Source organism: Carica papaya, chromosome 2, assembly GCF_054855325.1.
Source record: "Carica papaya isolate Zhongbai chromosome 2, ASM5485532v1, whole genome shotgun sequence".
NCBI classification, from domain to species: Eukaryota; Viridiplantae; Streptophyta; class Magnoliopsida; order Brassicales; family Caricaceae; genus Carica; species Carica papaya.
Window position 1 is genome coordinate 17149165 of NC_142310.1, and position 22087 is coordinate 17171251.

The 22087-nt window shown below is 35.3% G+C and overlaps 1 protein-coding gene across 1 annotated transcript; it reads right to left on the minus strand.

Moving 5' to 3' along the window:
• Nucleotides 1-21939, minus strand: LOC110808853 (ATP-dependent zinc metalloprotease). The gene is made up of 7 exons (XM_088213441.1): nucleotides 21448-21939; nucleotides 18525-18584; nucleotides 18131-18379; nucleotides 17763-17839; nucleotides 16639-16715; nucleotides 386-518; nucleotides 1-267 (listed from the first exon to the last, which is right to left on the minus strand). The coding sequence occupies exons 1-7, from the start codon at nucleotides 21902-21904 to the stop codon at nucleotides 112-114; spliced, it is 1209 nt and encodes a 402-aa protein (XP_088069567.1). The 5' UTR covers nucleotides 21905-21939; the 3' UTR covers nucleotides 1-111.
• Between the last annotated feature and the right edge of the window lie 148 nt (nucleotides 21940-22087).

Sequence of the window (22087 nt, forward strand, 5' to 3'; positions counted from 1 at the left end):
TTTCTTTTCAAGTTATTCTAGAATTTCCACCAGGAAGAAGCAAATTTACAAAAAATAGAAGCTCTTACCATTTATATACATGAACAAAGCACTTATGTTTACAACATTATTTCATCTGCAGGAAGACATGGCTTCCTCAATGCTTCTTATTACAACACTAAGAGGAGCCCCATTTTCCAGAGCTTTAACTGCAGCACGATGAGCGTGCCTGTGCCATTTAAGTAGATTGTAAGATTGTAGAACTGACCACCGTGCTTGATTTGACATCTACCCAGCAAAATGGCCAAGATTTAGTTTTTATCTTATATAAGAATACTGCCTAAGGTGAGGGTTAAAAATATAAAACAAAAAAAAAAAAAACCAGGTGCATTTGTTGGAGAGATACCTGGGCTACTGACGATGGGGGCTGCAGAAGAACACAGATGCTCCTGAACAAATTTTCATCATTCTCTCCACCCTCAGCCTCCCCGTAGACAAGTGCTTCAGCAGCAATACCGGCAAAAAGAACCATGCAGTACCTGACAACAAAATATGCCCCCAACATCAGATGTAATTCTCCACGACAGTAGGCCAATTGGTTGAGTTAAACTGCAGTGACAGTTTCTTGGATATTTAAATGTCAAAATGCAAACCCTGATGGCAACTGAACATTTAAGATAAAGGCTTTAAAAATTCAAAGAAGAAGAAATACCATTTGCGTACTAACACGAATATGAATAACAATGGAAAACTAATTCTTTGTAACAAAGACAGGAGACATAATTCTCTCAATACATAATAGATAATTGGTATTTAAATGGAACATTAAATTACTACGGATTAAAAGGCAACATGAAAAGAAATCAGTTTACCCATTAACTGGTAAAGAAAGGTCCTATTCTAGAGTGCTATTATACAATATTATACCCATTCAATACCATACTTCAGGCCACTGATGAGACTAGTATATAGGACAAAGATGCCAAAGACAGCAATTATTTGATGTTTTATCTGTTCTGACTTGGAAAGGAATGAGCATCTGGAGTTGAAATCCTTTTATGGAAGTCAAAAATGATTGTCCGTCCCAAAGCTGTCTAAAAATTGAGTCCATCTAAAGAAAACTATTACGGCTCATTTGATCAGTCTAATAGACTAAGAAACCACAGAAATAAATAAAGGAATTCTTTTTATAGAAAAAGAAACACTATTAGCAATGGAAAGAAAAGAATACATATACGGAGAATAAGACATCCTCTCAAACAATGTTAAAAGAGAAAATTACATGCGGTCAAAAAAAGCAAACATGGAACCAAAAAACCACCTATAGGAAAAAAATAATTGCTTCCAATTCCGGAGAAGGCCGAAGAAAGCTAGACTAGAGTAATTCAAAAGAGTTTTAGCCCATAGAATGACAAGCAAAGGTCCTCAAATATCTTGCAGTTCCTCTGAGGCCATGTACTCCACAATCTAGTAAAAGAGTCCCTTGCTAGAGAGGTTTTGCCACCTTCTTGACCCCTTACCCATGAATACATAAACTCATCAAGCTTTCAACCGTAGGAGTAACCCAGCATAAACCAAACCAAACAGATATTCTCATCCACATTTTCCATACCTTTCACAATATATGAAGTAGTAGGAATGTCTCCCCTCCTCTATAACACATGACATAAAATATTCGGAGACATAGCGCGGTTAGGCCAAAGGACTTTTAACATCTTATTAGTGTTAAGCCATTGATATATAGCCATCTATATAAACGCCTCTATTTCTGACCGAACTGGAGCTTTCCAAAAGTCCTTGGCACTGGTAAAATGGTTAAGGGCTGAGTGTTTTAGTAAGAGGAACAAAGAAAGGCTTACAAGTGTATAAACCCGAAGGTTCCAAGGTCCAAATTCCAGTATCAGGCTGTGTATTACTATGAACCGGCCGCAACAAGGTCAAGACGTTGAGCACATCAGGAGCCTCCCTATTGCAAAGGTTATGATGCAAAAGAGGTTAGGGAAGGAGAGAAGGGCAACCATCACGAGATATTTTTACACCTCAGTAGAAGAGAAAATACAAGATTCCGCAAGTGTTCTTCATCAAGGAGTGACAGATATTTAAACAAAATAATTAAAGAACCTAGTAAGTCTTATACCGTCCTACATCCACCATTCTACAAACTTCTGAAGAGGGGACCCCATGCACAAAAGATATTTACACCTCAGCAGATGACAAAATAGCAGATTCCTTAAATCAGATGTCCTAAAATTTCTACTACTTTCTTCCAGTACGCTAAAAGGATGGCCAAAGGAAATGGGGAAACAAGCTTCTTCCTAGCCTTGCAACTCTTATAAAATCCTAATCCACCATGCTAAAACTTAGAAGATTGAGGGTTGAGTCGGAAAACCTTTAGCCTGTAGACACCAACAGAAAAAATGATTCCAGAATTCGTTCTCACAAAATAATGGGAGAGAAAATATAAATCTGAAATTGTTTGGTGGAAATTGTATTCTTGCTCTTTAAACAGGAGAGCTCTTCGATCAGCTTAAATCATACAAAGCCCAAAATTACAGTAACCTACTGCTACTGAGGTTACAGACTTACAACAAAGTAGTGGACTGCTAAACAGAAAGCTAGATTGCACAGTGAAAGATGCAAACTGATGAGGCAGATGCTAGTTATTTTCAATATCCCCTTCCCTGATGTCGAGACTGTAAAGGTGGATGAATTCACTATATTCAGTTCAGTAGGAACCAGTGTATAAAAAATACAAGTGTGGAGCCAACAAAAGTGGGAGTGAAACAGTAAAATATAATTAAAATCAACAACTGAACATACATATTGTTATAAGATTACAGAATATTTCTATATATAATAGTGTGATTATCTTTCAATATATATTAGCATAATTATAGACAGTAAATTAATAGGGTAATATATATTAGTTACCATACATAGATTCTTCTATATGTATATCTATCCCTAGCCTATTGGAATTAAACACAAGAAATATTTTACCTAGTTTTTCTATTATTTTACATGGTATCAGAGTCATGCGTTAGAGAGAGAAAGATCACTCCCAACCGCCACCTGAAGGAGGAACCAGAGACAGCAGTGCGGCGGCTTTACCAGCGACAACAAGATCTGTGAGTGGCAACCAGATCCGGCACAGGAACAGAAGAACGTGCATTCCCGGCAAAACGATCGGCGCAGAAGCCCCGATCAAACAGAACAGTACGCAGCTCTGCGCAAAGTGAAGCAGATCACAGTGGAAGAAGTTGTGTGGATGGTGCGCGGCACGGCAGAAGGCCAAATCTATGCGCGGCGCAGCCAGAGAGTTTTGTGCGCGTGGCTTTGCACACGGCGGAAGAAGAAGATCATTGTGTAGCGGACAGATCTGCATGTTAGTGGCGGACCCAATCGGAGAAGTCGAATCACGTGGTGGTTTTCCACATCTGCATGCAACGCGGCTTCGACCAGATCCCCAACGTTTTCTATCCATTCCGGCGAGTTTAAGCGCTCCTTTCGGTGATTTCCGACGGCAACGCGTGGTGGCCGGAGGCAGCGCGTGAAGCTCCAGTGACAGTGCGTGGCGGTGCGTGAGAACGCATGGATACTCCGGCGATTGAGCATGGTAGTTTTGTACAGTGGTGTTTCCCAGTGAGTGGTTGTCTATTTTTAACAGTGGTAATTATCTATATTTATTTTTCGTTTACTTTAAGTGTTTATAGTTGTTGATTTTCTAGTTGTTTCAAGTGGTTTTTTATCGAATAGTTTAATTCTTGGATTAAAGTGGGTGGTGATATTATCTGCTACTACTACAGTAAACAAGGGTATACAAAGCGATACTGTAAAAAACTGCATAATCGGAAAAGGAGAACACAGACCACTAATCTTGTTGCTGCTACTATTAACTCATTTTCTGAGACAATTGTTATGATTTCAACTGACAAGTACACTAAATTCTCTTACTATCAGGAATTTTTGAAAAAAATTTCTACTCTTTCTAAATCAATCGAAAAATGTCTTATTTTCTTTTCAAACAGTTGGGTGATTAATTTTAATATTACAGATCACATGACAGACAATACTAATATTTTTTTTAGTTTTCGACCACACAAAAAATATTTTCTTGTAACCATTGTTGATTGGTTAACTTATAACATTGTGATTTCTGAGACTACAAAACCAACTTCATGTATTACCTTGTCATTTGTATTTAAATCTGCCTAAACTTACTTTAAAGCTGATTTTTGTTAGTCTGACTTACTAAGGCAACTATTGTATCACATTCTTTTATGATCATTGTTTTTTTCAAGATCTTATGACAAAACGAATTATTGGTAAGGGACATGTATCAGATGATCTCTACATTCTTGATACTTGGGTGACTCGATCGGTTGCTTACTCTAGTATCGTTTCTTCATTTGAAGCACATTATCAATTAGAACATCCTTCTCTTCCTATATTGAAGAAACTATGTCCCTAGTTTCATGATGCACCTTCATTAGATTGCGAGTTATGTCGATTTACAAAATATCACCATAGTTTATCAGGTCTAAGAATTAATAAATAAGTTGAGTTTGTTTTTGAATTAATTCATTCTAATGTTCGGAGTCCTTGTCCTGTTCCGTCTAAAACAGAATTTAAATATTTTGTTATTTTTGTGAATGATCATTTTAGAATGACTTAAATATATTTTATGAAAAATCATTTCAAAATATTTTCTCACTTTTGTACCTTTTGTGCAGAAGTCAAAACCCAATTTGATATTTCTGTGTATATATTGAGAAGTGATAATATCAAAAAATATATGTTAAATTCATTTCAAAACTATATGAATCAACATGGGATTCTTCACCAATCCTCTTATCTTGATACACCCTCTCAAAATGGAATCGCTGCTAGGAAGAACAAACATTTACTTGAGACAACTTGAATCTTTTTGTTTCAGATGCAGGTCCCTAAGCAATTTTGAGCCAATGTTGTTTCCACGACTTGTTTTTTTATTAATCGCCTAATATCTACAGTACTCGATGGAGATGTCCCTTACAGTGTTCTTTTTCCAAACAAGTCTTTGTTTCCAGTACAACCTAAAGTATTTTTAGTAGCACCTGTTATGTTCGAGATGTGCGGCCTAATATTACAAAATTGAATCCAAAGGTCTTGAAGTGTGTTTTTTTTGGGGATATTCTCTCCTTTAAAAAGGATATCAGTGCTACTCTCCAGATATTAATAAATATTTGGTATCAACCGATGTGGTCTTCTCAGAGAATAAACCGTTCTTCTCTTCATTATTCAATTCTACAAGTCAGGGGGAGGACGATGAGTGGTTCATCTATAGGTTCGCACCAAATGTCTCTACTGAGCAAACAGATAATAGTGTTTCTCCGGATGATGTAATTCTATCTCTAATTAAGCAAGTTGATGATAGTGTTGGTATGCCTCTGATCCAAGTATCACCTCAAATTGTTTGTGTTTATTTTAGAAGACAACAGACGAATGATACATATCTTGCACCAACTTTCTCGTCATCTGATCCTGCCTTACATGATCTTGATCTTTTTAGTAGTTTTTGTAAAAGTAAACGTCATTGCACCATTCCTAAATCTACTCATCTTATTATTAATTTTATTTCATATGACCATCTATCTCCTTCATAACTCTTTAATTGATTTTATAGATTTAATTTTCATACTCAATATAGTTAAAGAGGCTTTGAATCACCCTAATGGGTATATTTAACGTTTGGGGAGATAAATGCTCTCGATAAAAATTATACTTGGGATTTGGTGGATTTATCCAATGGCAAACAGGTTGTGGGTTACAAATGGGCATTTTCAATCAGAGTGAACCCAGATGGTGTGACAAGGCTTAAAATCATACTTGTAGCAAAAGACTATGTTCAAACTTATAAAGTAAATTATTTGATACATTCTCTCCTGTGGCCAAACTTACATATGTCTGTTTATTTATCTCTATTGCGGCCTCCCGAAACTAACCTTTATACTAGTTGGATTTTAAGAATGTATTTTTTCATGGTGATCTCTTATAAGAAGTGTATCTGAAGCAACTACCTGCATTTGTTGCTCAGGGAGAGATTGAAAAGTTTGTCATTTGAAGAAATTTTTGTATAGTTTGAAGCAGAGTTCTCGTGCGTGGTTTGGCAAGTTTAGTAAAGTAGTTTTAGAGTTTGGACTGAAGAATAGCAAATGTGATCATTCGGTCTTCTATAGAGAATCAACAGCTGATATTATACCTCTTACTATTTATATTGATGATATTGTTATTATAGAAGATAATCATGCAGGAATATCTTCTCTCAAGTCATTCATGCATACCAAATTTCACACCAAATACTTTGATCAGCTAAAATACTTTTTGGGAATCGAAGTAACAAGCAAGAGGAATTTTTTTATCTCAGATGAAATATGTACTCAATCTACTGGCAAAAATCGAAAAATTGGGAGCTAAGCCATGTAATACACTGATGGTGTCAAATGTTCATGTTACAAAAGATGATGGAGATCTTCCTGATGATCCGGAAAAGTACAAGCGACTAGTTGAAAAATTGAACTACCTCATAGTGACTTGTCTATATATTGCATATTTTGTCAATGTTGCTAACTAATTTATATCTATAACTACAATTAAATACTGAAATGCTCAGGAACAGATTCTGTGTTACTTAAAATGTGCTCCGTAACTTGACATATTATTCAGCAATCATGGCCACACTCATATTAAGTGATTTACAAATGTTGATTGGGCTGGATCTAAAATTGATAGACCATCCACTACAAGCTATTGCATTTTCGTTAGTAGGAACCTCGTATCATGGAGAAGAAGCAGATCGCTGCGTTCCGATCCAATGTAGAGTCCAACTATAGAGATATGACCCACTCCACATGTGAAGTCTTATGGATACATCACATTTTACTTGAAATGGGTTTGAAGCTCATGTTACTTGCAAAACTCTGGTGTAATAATCAGGTTGTCCTTCATATTATCTCAAATCCGGTATACCATGAAAGAACCAAACATATCGAGACTGATTGTCACTTCATTCGTGAGAAGATTCAGGAAAACTTGATCTCTATTGCCTATGTGAAAACAGAAGAACAACTAGGTAATATAGAATATCTTCGTAACAAAATGCGCATGAATCATATTTATACTCTAACTTGAAGGAAAGTGTATTACAATATCACAGAATATTCTCATGTATAATAGCGTGATTATCTTTCTATATATATTAGCATAATTATAGACAGCAAATTAATAGGGTAATTTATATTGGTTACCATACATAAACTCTTTTGTATATATATATATATATCCTTAACCTACTGAAATAAAGTACAATAAATATTTTATCTATTTTTTCTGTTATTTTACACATATAATATATCATATAGATTATATCATAGTAACTCAAAACACCTAGACAGGAGTCCTTTGATGAAAACATCCACAAGTTTCTCTTGAGTGGAAACATATCTTAATTGAAGTAGATAGCAAGAACTGCTCATGCGCAAAACTAATGTGCAATTCAACATGTTTAAAATGAGCATGTCGGATTGAACTAGAGGCCATACAAGTTTCACTTACACAAAACTACTAGAAATTTCAACTAGTAAATGGTTGCAGATACAAAAAAATCCACAATGAGATGCCATCGCATGATACTCCATTTTAGCCTGGAGCAAGAAATATTAGGCTATTTCTTAACACTCCATCAAATTAAATGGAATTGAGAAACCAAAATAGTCAGTGATTTATCTGCAAGTGTCAGAAAATCCAGCCCAATCGAGAATAGCAAAGCCTGCAAGTTGTTGAGAAGAACTTGAGTACAATTGTAAGCCACAATGAAATATACTATTGATGTCGTGCAGAACAAACTTTCATTGCTTGAAAGTGACCATCACGAGGGTCATGCAGGAATTGGTAGATTTGATTAAGAGTATGGACAATATCTTATCTTGTGAAGGCTAGATATTGCAACACTTTAACCAAATTGCAATAGTGAGTTGCACCATATACTAGCAGACTTGATTCTTATGGTAATTTTGCATTAAACTAATATAGGAAAGAAACTTCAAGAATTCCAAATCACTGTCCCTAAAAAAGATTTTGCGCCTACATAGATTGGCTCATAAACAAAAGCTTCCTAATTCTTAGTGACCTTAATACCCAAGAAATAATGAAGGGTTAGATCATTTAGTTAAAATTGAAGCTTTAAGGGGTGCAACATAACCTATAATGGACTCATGAGACATGGTCAAAAACATATTGTCCTCTTATAGCATGCAGGAGGATCCCATGCCATTACCTGACTAATAAATGAACAAAGAAGGGGTCAACTTTACTTCTCACATAACCATATAAAAAAAATTGGCAAACCTATAGGCACAAGCACAGGGAGCTTATTTCTAACTTTACAAGGACTATTGTAATTTTCAAACAAATTCTAGATGAGAAGAATCTTCAAATTGTCGTGATTGGTACGTGTAAACTTCTTTCAGGTGACCATTCAAGAGTGATCTCTTTACATCAAGTTCATAAATTGAGCACTCGTGTGAAATAACCAGAGAAAGAAGAAAAGGAATAAAGGCCAATTTCAGCATTGTACTGTAAGTCACATAACAATTGATCCCCTCCAGCTACTTAAAGCCTTAAGCCACCAAAAGCGTCTTGTGTCGCTCCACAGAATCATTAGAAAGTTGGTTTTGAAACCCATTCGGGTCGAGAATCTTAACTTCAGGAGAAATATGTGTTTGTGTCTTGTTGTTAAGACAATAAATTCATATGCCATCTTGTCTCATTTCCAACTTTTTCTTGGATTTGGTGAATTATTTAAGTTGAAAATGCAGGATAGAGTATGGAGCAAAGGGAAGAAAAATGGTACTTTGGCTTGACAATACCAGCTTAGCACTAGTCAGCATGGGGTTGAACCTTGGTGAGTATCAGGGAAGAGAAGCAATTTGAGTACTGGTGGATTTCATATTAATGACCTTGTACATCTGATACATTCAAAAGATTAGTGAATAAGGTGTGAGGTGCCCCAGGTAAGTTTGAATTTCTGTGGAAGGAAGAACTAGATAAGGCTTTTGAAGAACAATGGCAAGAAGAATGATAGGTAGTTTTGGCTTGAAACTATCAACTTAGCACCGGTCAGCATGGGGGTGAACCTTAGTGAGAATCAGGGAAGAAAAAAGCAATACGAGTAGTGGAGGATTTCCATATTAATGACCTTGTACATCAGATACATTCAAAAGATATGAGGATAAGGTGCGAGGTGCCCTGGGTAAGTTTGAATTTCTATGGAAAAAAGAACCAGATTAGGTTGTTGAAGGAGAAAAGAGGATTAACCAAGGTAGACATCTACGTCAGGGGTGATGATAAGTTTGGGTTTTAGACAAACAGTAAAAGCTAACTATGTGAGATATTTGGAGAGGTTGGATGACGTGAGAAATTTAAATTGGGTTAGTTCATAACAAAATGTTTATCAATTTCTATATGTTTAGTTCGATCATGATGAATTGGGTTCTTTGCTATGCTTATTGTGGATTGAAGTCACATAACATATTGAAGAAAATAAAGAAAAAAAGTTTGTGAGAAGAGGAGAATTCCTCTGATTTTCCTTGTGATTACATGGGCACAAATGTGTCATTATATAGGCCATCGACCAAGACAAAAACCGTTAAAAAATATTAACAAAATAGTTAAAAATGGAGAGAAATACCCAACTGTCCTAACAATATCAGCTATCCTAACAACTTGAGAAAAGACTAAGTTGCCCCTAGTATAAGTATACATGTATATATCAACATTTCCTACATATGTATATTCTACACTCCCCCTCAGTCTAGGTTACATAGATATTAAGTAACCCTAGATTGGATACAAGATTATTAAACTCCCTTTTTGATAGTACTTTAGTGAGTATGTCTGTTATTTGTTGATTTATCGAGATGTATAGAAGTGACATATCTTGACTTTCAATTTTTTCTCTGATGAAGTGGCGATCAATCTCAATGTGTTTAATTCTATCATGGTACACATGATTTTTGACCACACTAATAGTTGATTGATTGTCACACCAAATCCTCATTGCAATGGGAGCAGAAAATCTTAATTCAAATAGAATCTTTTTAAGCCATACTTCTTCACATATTCTATGTGTAAGTGATCGTAATTCAGCTTCAGCGCTGCTTCTTGATACAACATATTGTTTTTTACTACGCCAAGTGACTAAATTACTTCACATATATGAGCAATAACCAGAAGTGGATCTCCTATCTATTATAGATCCAGCCCAATCAGCATCAGTATAGATTTCAATATCTCTTACCATAGTCTTTTGAAAGAATAATCCCTGTCCAGGTGTCATCTTTAGGTATCTCAAAATACGATAGACAGCATTCATGTGTTCCTCAGTAGGTTGAGACATGAACTGACTCACAGTACTAACAGCAAAATAGATGTCAGATCTTATTTGAACCAAGTAGATAAGTTTGCCTACAAGTCTTTGATACCTCTCTTTATCAACAGGTTTACTGTCACTTTTGCAACTAAGTTTAGTATTTCTTTCCATAGGAGTCTCTGTAGGTTTACAACCAAGCATACATGTCTTATTCAGGAGATCTAAGATGTACTTCCGCTGAAATATAGAAAGTCCCTTCTTGGATCTGACAATTTCCATTCCAAGGAACTATTTGAGTATCCCAATGTCTTTGATTTCAAATTCTCTAACTAGAAAGTCTTTCAATTTCTGAATCTCTTCACTATGATCACCTGTTAGGATAATATCATCCACATAAACAATTAGTATAACTCTATTTCCTGTGATACAATGCTTGACAAACAGTGTGCGATCAGATTGACATTGTTCATATCCCATATGTTTCACCACCCCAATGAATCTTTCAAACCACGCCCTTAGAGACTGTTTGAGACCATACAGTGTCTTTTTTAGTTTGCATACTTTTTGAGGATTCATCTTGAGTCCAGGTGGGACTTCCATATACACTACTTCCTCTAGATCACCATTAAAGAAAGCATTTTTCACATCAAGTTAGAAGAAAGGTCAATCAAGATTAGAAACTAAAGAGAATAATACCCGAATTGTGTTATACTTGGCTACAGGAGCAAATGTCTCTTGATAGTCGATTCCATAAGATTGAGTAAACCCTTAATAACAAATCGAGCTTTGTAGCTGCTTACACTACCATTAGGATTGTACTTAGTGGTGAAAATCCACTTGCATCCTACAAGAGTCTTCCCTGAAGGTAGATCAGATAACTCTCATATCCCATTTTTCTCGAACTATAATTTCTTCTTGGATAGCAGTATTCCATTCAGGGATCTTGAGAGCTTCATGAACTGTTCTTGGTTCAGGAGGGATACTGTCAAACTTACTCACAAGTGCATGATATTTTGAAGACAGCTTGCCATAAGAGACATAATCCTGTATGGGATGCACTGTACAATAACGAACACCCTTTTCTAAAGCGATAGGTAACCAATATCAACAGTTGAGTCAGAGATCTCATTACCTGTGCTATTCTAGGTGCTTGGTTCAGGAGTTGAGTCATGACAGTGTATAGCTGGCTCCAATACTTTATCTTTACCTTGAGTTTTGTTCCTCCTAGTATAGACATGTAACTTACTAACTGCAGGTAATGTGCTATCAGTCTCTGTGGTGGGTTCAAGTTCTTTGGTGGTTTCAAGAACAGGTTCTTTTTCTGAAGTTATTAATGGAATCTGTAGTGGAGGTATGTTCACATCCCACAATTGATATTCCTGAATTCTAAATGTCTCCCCATGAATATCAAGAGTGGGATAAAAGAGTTGGTTTTCAAAAAAAGTGATATTCATAGTGTTATAGAACCGGCGGATTATTGGACAAAAACATTTATAACCTTTCTGAGAAGTGGAATACTCGACAAAAACACATTTGAGGGCTCTAAAATCTAGTTTTCCTCTGAGGTGACTGTGAATGTGAACATAGACAGAGCAGCCAAAGACTTTAAAAGGAATTGTGTGAAGAATGTGTGATATTGGGAATGCTTGAACAAGAAAATCATAAAGTATTTTAAACTTAAGGATACGAGAGGGCATCCTGTTGATCAGACATGTAGCAGTGAGAATAGTCCATCTCCAAAAGAATTTAGGAACATTTGTAGTAAACATAAGTGAACGGGATACTTCAAGAATGTGTCTATTTTTCCTTTTGGCTACACCGTTCTATTGAGGTATGTAAGGACAAGAAATTTGATGGATAATGCCTTGATCAGTAAGAAATTTTCCTAGATTGGATGCAAAATACTCACATGCATTGTCAGTTTTCAACATTTGTATTTTTGTTTGAAATTGGGTTTGAATCATAGTGTTGAATTTGTGAAAGATTGGACCAACCTCAGATCTTTCTTTCATCAGATAGACCCAGATTATTTTAATGTGATTATCAATAAAGGATACAAACCATTTTGTGCCAGTAACATTTTTTATCTGTGTCGATCCCCAGACATCACTATGAATCAATCCAAAGTGTTTTGATGGTGAGTAAGTAATACCGGGATATGAATTGCGGATATATTTAGAAAATTGACATATTTCACATTGAAATGAACTCAAATTTTTATTTCTGAATAAAGTAGAAAATAGTTATTTTAAGTACATAAAGTTTGGATATCCTAATCTATAATGGCATAACATAACATATTGGTCAATATTAGAACATCCTACAGATACTGAGTTAGCACATACTGCACTTAAAGTTTATCCATTTCGAGGATAGTTTCTAACTGGTAGAAGATAAAGTCCTGATTCATTCTTAGCCCAACCAATCATCGTTCCTGTGACCAAGTCCTGAAAAATACATAAATCACTATCAATTTTAATAACACAATTCAAGTCTTTACATAATTTTCTTACAGATAGCAGATTGCAGTCGAGATTTAGCACATAAAGAACAAACTGCAATATCATATTTGGTGATATAATGGTTGAGCTAACCCCTGCTACTTTAGAAATGGTTCCATCAACAATCTTGATGGAAGAAATTTTCTTATTCATTGTACCGATGAAGGAGTGTAATATCTCCGGTCATATGATCGGATCCCCCTTAATCAATAATCCACATTTGTTTTTTCACAGGGTAAGCAGATAAACTGAGTAAACAATTATCTCTTTGAGCAACGGAAGCATTACCGAGAATACCTTTCTGAGAAAACGTTTGCAGGAGAGCCTCCATCTAAGCTGGACCGAAAGAAGAACTCTCTGTAGGTGTGGATGCAAGGGATGATTCCTCTAAAATGACCATATTGCCCTGAGTGTCATTTCTGGAATTCTTTTTATCTGTTGGTTTACCCTGTAATTTTCAGCACTTATCTTTAATGTGACCTAGTTTTTTGCAAAAGTCACACCAAGGTCTTCCTTTCCTTCCTCTTGTTTCTGAAGCACGGCCGACGAGAGAAGAGGCATGCTCGGGAGCTAGGGCACCGAGCTGGAATTCACCCAACAGCAACTTCCTCTGAGCAGCAAGAGTAGAGTTCATCTCTGTCGAGTTCGGGCTAGAGTAAAGATCCCCCATCATGATTCTCTTCTACTCTCTTCTCGACGAATCTCAGAGAAGGCTTCTATGAGACTTGGCAGCGGTTTGGCACCCAAAACGCGACCTTGAACTTCATCTAGATTCTTGTTGAGACCCATCAAAAATTTGAAGACCTGTTTGCGTTCGGTGAGAGTTTTGAAGAATTTTGAGTTCTCGGGACAGCTCCACTGATGTTCTTTGAAGACGTCAAGCTGCTGCCAGTTTCAAGTGAATGGGTTGTAATATTGGGTCACAGTGAGTTCCTCCTATCGCAGGTCATGCAGATGTGTTTCAATCTCGAAGATAATCGAGGTATTGTCTCGGCTGGAGTAGAACTCACGCGCGGCCACCCAGATGTCGTGCACGGTTTCATACAACAAGAAATTCTCTCCAATCTCTGTTGTCATTGAGTTGACCAACCAAAACATTACAAGGTTGCTTTTGGCCTTCCATGAACGAGTTCCTGGATCATCCACTGGTGGTTGAACGGCTTCTCCCGTAAGCTTTTCATCTCTACTCTTCCCTCGGATGAACATGAGTACAGACGATGACCATTGGAGATAATTGCTCACATTCAGTTTGTGTCTAGTGACAAATGAAGGTGTCTGATCAACGTGAGAATGGTTGATAGGCATTGAATTATAAGAACCTGAAATAACTTCAGGAGGAGAGGAGTTTTGCTCATCCATGGCCATTTCGGCTTAAGTTGGATGATGAATGATTATGGATCAGAGTTGCTGCTCTGATACTATGAAGAAATAAAGAAAGAGGGTTTGTGATAAGAGGAGAATTCCTCTGATTTTCCTTGTGATTACATGGGCACAAATGTACCATTATATAGGCCATCGGCTAGGACAAAAAACCGTTAAAAAGATACTAACAAAATAGCTAAAAATGGTGGAGAAAAATACCCAACTGTCCTAACATTATCAGTTGTCCTAACAACCTGAGAAAAGATTAAGTTGCCCCTAATGTAAGTATACATGTATATATATATACATTTCCTACATATGTACATTCTACACATATCATAGACTCTGAAGAGAGAATTCTCAATTCACCAAATACTCTTTATAGACGCATTCTTTCACATATACCATATGCTAAATCTCTAAACTCAGCCTCAATACTACTTCTTAATACCACAAACTGCTTGTTGCTTCTCCAAGTAACTAAATTTCTCTAAACATATATACAGTATTCAGATATGAATCTTCTATCAGTTATAAAATTATCCCAATCTGCAATATATACTTTAATTTCTTAGCTTCCGTTTTTCTTAAAAAATAGTCTCTGCTCAGCTATCATTTTTAGATACTTGAAAATATGAAATACTGTCTCCATAAGTTTTTCAGTTGGGTTATTTATGATTAACTCATCACATTGATTGCAAATTGATATCTGGTCTAATATGTGAGAGGTGAATCAATTTACTCATTAAATGTTGGTATCTTTCTTTGTTAACTGGAGCACTATCAATTTAACTTCTCAGTTCAATGTTGGGATCCATGTGTGTCTGTGCGCTTGCTTCCAAGTATTATTGTCTTTTAGAAGACCTAACACATATTTTGTTGAGAAACCAAAATTCCTCCTTGACATAACAATGTCCATTCCCAAAAAATATTTTAGATTTCCTACATCTTTAATTTCAAATTTTTAAGCTAAAATTTTTTTAAATTTGAGTATCTACTCTATTTCATCCCTTGCAATTAATATATTATCTACATATACGATGAGGGTTTTCTTTTTTTCTGAAGGATCATGCTTAACAAACATAATATGATCTATTTGGCATTGATTATACCCAATTCTCTTAACTGCGTTAGTAAATTTTTCAAACCATGCTATTGGAGATTGTTCGAATCCATATAGGGACTTTTTCAATCAACAGACTTTTCTATTAGTGACTTAACTTTCAAAATTTGACGTCATCTCCATATAGGCTTCTTCCTCTAGTTCTCCATTAGAAAAAGCATCCTTCACATCTGGTTGGAATAGTGGCTAATCCAGATTGGCAACTAGAGACATTAGTATTTGAAGTGTGTTAAGCTTTACTACTGATATAAATGTCTCTAGATAATCGATTTCATAGAACTGAGTAAAATCTTTATCTACTAATCAAGCTTTAAACCTATTGATACTACCATCAGCATTCTACTTGATTGTGAACACCCATTTGCAGCCACCTAGGTTTTTCCCAGGTGGTAATTCTGCTATTCCCAAGTTTCGTTTTTTTATAAGGCTTGGATTTTCTACATGATTGCAGTTTTTCATTCGGTTACTTTTAGTGCTTCATGTATCGTTCTTGGTATCTGTACTTTGTCAATATTACTAACAAATGTCTGGTGAGTTAATGAAAGTCACATTTTCTTATACTTGCATAAGACATTCTTGTACCCAAACCTTATAGCACCATTTGAAAAAATTCTTGAATCATTTTTGGAGCTATAATTGATTACCTATACCATAGGCAAACACCATAATGGTAAGATCACTATCCTCACTATACATAATTGTGTCAAGAATAGATAACAAAGTTGAAGAAATATCAAGTTAATGAATTTGAGAAAGCACTTGACAAGCTACAGTACTTCCTTGATATGAAGGTTGCCAAATGGAAAAAGGCATCTTTATGTCCCAAAGAAAACATCTTCAGTTACTTGAAGGGAATGGTCTATTGGGGTACAAACCTACTGGTTCTCTGATCCTTTTATTGAGGCTAATGTCCATCTTCGACATACAATATATACATATATTATATTGTAACTCTGGTGTCCAACCATTAGATCAATGGAAGATGGACGATTTCTGAACACATATGAAACAACATATAAGAAATATTAAGAGTTTGCATATGATATGAATATCTGATTCAGAATGCGAAGTGGAAAAAATGTGAGTTAAAGCACCCTTAGAGAACCATTAAGTAAATACTCATAGATATCTAAATATTTTTTACCATACAAACCAGAAGCAGAAGCCTTATACTCTCCCTTCTAGCCATATGACAAGAATTCTACTTTCAACTATAGCAGTAAAAACACTAGAGCCATACACAGAGAACTTTATGTCATAACCACCTGTCAAATGCGATACCACTCAGTTGTCCTTTGGCAATTTCATTATCCATTTTCTCATCCCAAAACTGCGTTCCAGCCTGCATGAACAAAATGAATACGAGGAAATGCTGCTATTCTAGAAGCTTACACTATATAATGAAGTACAAAGTTTTTCACGTAGGGATTAAAATTCAAAACATCATTGGAGAAAATAAAATGTATAAATCATTAATGCCTGATCAAAAAGTAAAAGATAATTTCTGAAATTTAGAGAGAAACTGATATCTTCATATATTGAGAATGAGCATATACATGGATATATAAAGCTGTTATAAATAGAAAAAATAGAAAACTGATTTCAGCAAATCAAATTCCATATCAATGGGATTCCCTAACCAGTAACCCATGTTTTTAGGAAGATTAATTCCTAATATTGAGACAGAATATTAAAGGATTTTCCAAGGATTTCCCTTTCAAAGTGGTGAATATGCATATTTCATTCTCAGCTTGGGGGAAAGTCCCTAGAATGTCACAGTACTGAGTCCTCTTGTTAGCACATCTGCAAGTGGATCATTAATTCACATATAGGGTACAAATTAACCCCCTATCCAACTTTTCCTTTATGAAATGTCTATTAACTTCAATGTGCTTCATTTTGTCATATTCCGCAGGATTGTGGGAAATATTAATGATAAACCTGATTATGAGGAAGCAGTTTGCTGCTCATAACAAATACTGAAAACAACAAAAAAGAGAAAAACTCTCCTTTACAGAAATACTAGGAAACAGCTAAGGAAGTGAATCTCATTTGATCACAACAGTCCAACTAGTCTCTGTTTCACCCATCAGGAAAGTGTTCTATCATTTTTTTTCCAAAACGAAAAGGCATAAATTTGACCAATTCCACACCAGTATCTTCCTTATTAGACACTGGTTTTGTATTTGAACCCATCACAGAGCTGAAACAAATATAGTCATGACATAATGTTAGCGACAAGTTGCAATAAGTCGTCAAATCAATTAAAGGTACATTTTGAACTGGTTTTTCAGCCTTTGTTTGTGAAGTGTCAGGGAAAAAAAACCAAAACAACTTATATAGACAAAATACAGACAAGATAAACATGAAAAGAAGTACAAAGGAGTACCTGCCCTTGAATGCCCATCTGCATTGCAACAATTGGGTCTAAAATCACCCCTCGAATTGGACAACCCATAAGATATGCTACAAAATATATCAAGAATGAAAATTTATGTTGGTAAGAACAAAAAAATATATATTCTTTATTCTAAATTATTGATTTAATTATGAGAAACTGTTGTGCTTAATACAAAACAAATTCAAAGCACCATTAAAGAAGTGCTAGGATGATTTTCGATCAATCTTATGTTTGATATTCATTTAAGATGATGATTTTTGGATGTGGGTGAATAATCCTCTAATTAGAATCTAATGGAAGGAGGCAGGATAAATTATCCTGTTCAAAGAAGATGAACATATCTACTGTGTTCATACCTACCAACAAATGACCTGCTTCATGAACTAGGATCCTTCGTTTATACGGAGGCCAATAACTAGAAATTTGAGCTAAACAGCTACCACCAAGGAAAATGGAATCTACAATGGCTAGCCCTAATATTGCTGCAAGGTTAGGCCTTATATCAATTCCATGAGAAAGAAGAAAAGACACTCCAGCCAGAAAAGCAGCCAGTATAATGCTCGAGCTTCCAGAAAGACCCCACTTCTTAGGAGAAAGTTTAGACACTGAAAGAAGAAAGGAAGGAAAGATTAAAATGACACTCCTCAAAGGGATTTAGAATTTTCACTTATACAAGTCAAAGCAGTAAGATAAAATCATTGAACAAAAAATCAAAAAGATCAAAGTATGGTTAAAAATATTTACAAGTACCTTCTAGACCAGTTGAAGACTTCAGAACAGTCGGTGTAACGTCTCTAGGTCCCTCCAAAACTGTGGTAGGCATGGAGAAGGAAAATGTCTAAGCGAAATTAAGGAATGAAGTAATAAAATGGACCTCATAAAAATGGAGCTATCATTTTCAGATAAGAAACCATTTGAAGTGATTGCAAAACATGTAGTTAGCTTTAGATGAGTATATTATAACAACAACTATACTAATGCTCCAAGTTTGCAGGCTGAATCATGCTTTGTCCCCAAGGATATGTATGATGTGTTCTCATGTTGGCGAGTCTCACAACCATCTTTCTTTTTATATGGCCTGCACACTTTTTACTCTGATTTATTCAACACTTTCAGTGTTTCCTAGGTTCCTCCCCAAAACCTTAAGAGCTTCGATTACATTTTTCTTTTTTTTTTTTTTTTTTGCAATATTGGGTAGAAAAAAAAAAAAAGTTAGGTCTCTTATGAGATGCACTTTTTTACTAAGTTATAGTTGTGTTTGGAGAAAAATGCTAAGACCCTTGAGGTTTCTTTTCTTTTTTCTATTTTTGGTTTCTGTGGGATAGGTTAACTTTTTTAGCCTCTTTGGCTAACATGCATGGCCTTTACAAAAGATTTATTCGTCTATTTTACATAGAGATTAGCTGGCTATCCTTGCTCTATTTTCATTTTGGCTTTTATGCTTTTTCACCTTTTCGGAAGGATAACTAATTCTCCTGTTATGTGCTTTTGGTTTTCTCTCTAATAATTTTTCTTTTTCTATCAAAAGGAACAAAGACACTATTATAATTCTAAAGGTAAGTCAAGGAAATTATCATTGAGATGCACATATATTAGCAAAGGTACTTTATAACCAAAGTTAGCAAATAGGTGAATGCCAAGATGTGAAGACCAAAAATATTTAACTCATAATTCAACAGCTGCAAGATGACATCTAATGTTAGAATGACAAGATAATCAACAGGTGTACCTGATTCTTATTTCAAGTACAAAGCTACGTTTACAGGAGGCTGAAGGGATGTGAAGGAGCAAGTGGTTGAATATTTAACCTTGTTAGGACGGTATTTAAATAACAAAGCAGAAAGAGAACGAGGCAAATATTTCACCCAAGTTCCCTCCAGATGATAAAGCTCTTCTTCCCAAAACTAGAGGGTGAATGGGAAGTAACTGGGAGTCAAATATTATTTCTTGTGATCCCACAAGAACGTTTTTCTTCATTTCCGTTTGTGCTGGAGATTATGGGCTTGGCTTTTCAAAATTTTTGGAGTGAGTTTGGTTTGTCTCCCATCCATTGAAGCCTTTGTTTCTTCCTCTCTAACAATTTTTGGTAGGAACATAGGATTAAAAAATGTTTCAAAGAGGGTTTATTTTTGCTAGTTTGTGGTCTTCTGAATGGAAAGAACTGTCCGGTTTCTCAGACAGATCCATTGTGCTTTTTTGTTGAATAACATGTTAGACTTTTTGGCATCTCAATAGGTAAAGCTTGTGGCCTTTTTTTCCATGTTCTCTTCAACTATTTTACAGACTGGCTACTATCTTTTTTTTCCTTATGTCGAATTTACTTTTAGCAATGCATTTGGTTCACTAAATGAAATAAGACAAAAATAAAGCACCGATTAAATGACAATCAAATGACATTGTTACAATTAAGTTCAATGTGCAATTCAGGAATAGCTCATTAGTTCGATATTTTTTTTAGAGAAAAAAAAAATGCACAATTTTATTAAATAAAGCACCTACCGGCGTCTCCCTTGCACAACAATTATGAATTTATGAATTGATCAAAATGTCTATTAAGTCGCCCAAAATACCCTTGAAGCAAAACGCCCAAGGTTTAGAACTATAAATCTCTAAGTCTACCAAAAGAAGATGAAATGTCCTCAAAATTTCTTCTATTTCTCTCTTTCCAAACCCTGTCACACCCATATACCCCATAACACCTATAGCTCCCTTTGCACAGTTTGCACCATCATGCAATTCAAACACAAATAGTCAAAGCAGAGTATCATAACTGATAAGGTAGCTGAAAATGCAAGAAATTAATATCGATATTTGGCATCCCTCTTACATAAATAGCATTTGATTGGCTAGGATTGCCTCTCTTTCTCAGATTATCAACCATGAAGCCTTGCAAGCAAAATATTTCTAAAAAGAAACCTTACAGAACTTTCTCAACAATCTAGACCAATCTTGTGACAAGGAAACATAATCATAGCCCCTAGAAATGCTTAAACACAAATAATAACCCAACTTGGCTCTGAGTCAATGATGGAACATTTCTCAATTAACCAATTTACAAAATTAACAAATTTCAATCAGCAGAACAGAGACAAATCTGCAAATTCTCATCTTTCTTTTTAGAGATAGAGTCATAGAGGCACACCAATTATTGCTTTCAAATGAGCAACGAAATCCTCTCATCTAATTGATGCCACAAACAACAATAAACAAAAGGAATCATACATTTTCCCGTGAACATATAACAAGTATCAAATGAACAGAACACCAGATAGGGTTAGTTTTGTAAGAAATCCGGAAATAAAGTAGAATTCATTTGTAAATCCACAAGAAGTTTAAGTAGAAAAATGTGTAAATTAGGTTAACATAACTAAAAAAATAAGCACCAATAGAATTTGAAATGTAATATTCTAATTTCACAAAGAATTCTATACAAATTCAAATTTGATTATTTTAGTAAAACTCTAGTCATTTAATAATTTATAAAGTTCGAAATTCTAAATAGACTCAAACTTTATAATTTTAGTAGAACTCTGTATATCTTATAATCAAACTAAAATATTACTTTGCAAATCCATTTGACTCTAATTTTACATCTATTACAAACAACGCAAGTTGCAGCTTTACCAATACCAGCAATAATGTAATAGTATGAAGTCGTAGCTCATGTGGTTACCAATACTGCCGAATTTTCCAAAATTGGGCAAAAATCCTCTCTCCTTAAGAAACCTAAAAGCACTGCCGACAAGCCTCATATCATCCGCATTCAAGCATGTATCTAAAACTTCCCAGTCTCTCTCGTATTCAAGCATCCCCAAAGCATCGAGCCGGGGCGTAGTTGACTCAGCCGATAAAGAAACGCCAGCTTGTTTATTTGGCTCGCTGCTGTTATTGTTTTCAATTGATTTCAAGAACCTTAGAGCCCTCGCTAGGTCCTTCCGCTTCACCGCCTCCTCGTATTCTTTCCATTCTCTCAGAGCCCTCGGAGTGAACTGTTTTAGTATTAAGGTTCTCGTGGTAGTTTGTGGGGGTTTTGCGGGGAAACCGAAGGAAAATCGGCAAGAAAATGGATCAACAGAGAGAAAATGAGGGAGTTTTTCTATTGTTGGGAAAGTGGAAAAAGAGACTGCCATGAGAAAAGACTGATTATTAACAGAAACATCTTTTATTTGATTTTATAACGGTTCTGCTAAGTCCACCATTAACGGACAAAATTTTCATTTAAAAAAAAAAAAAATTCTTTAATGCAATTACAATTATGTTTTTAAGCTTTTAAATAGTATTTAATTAAACATTAAATATATCAATAATTCAGA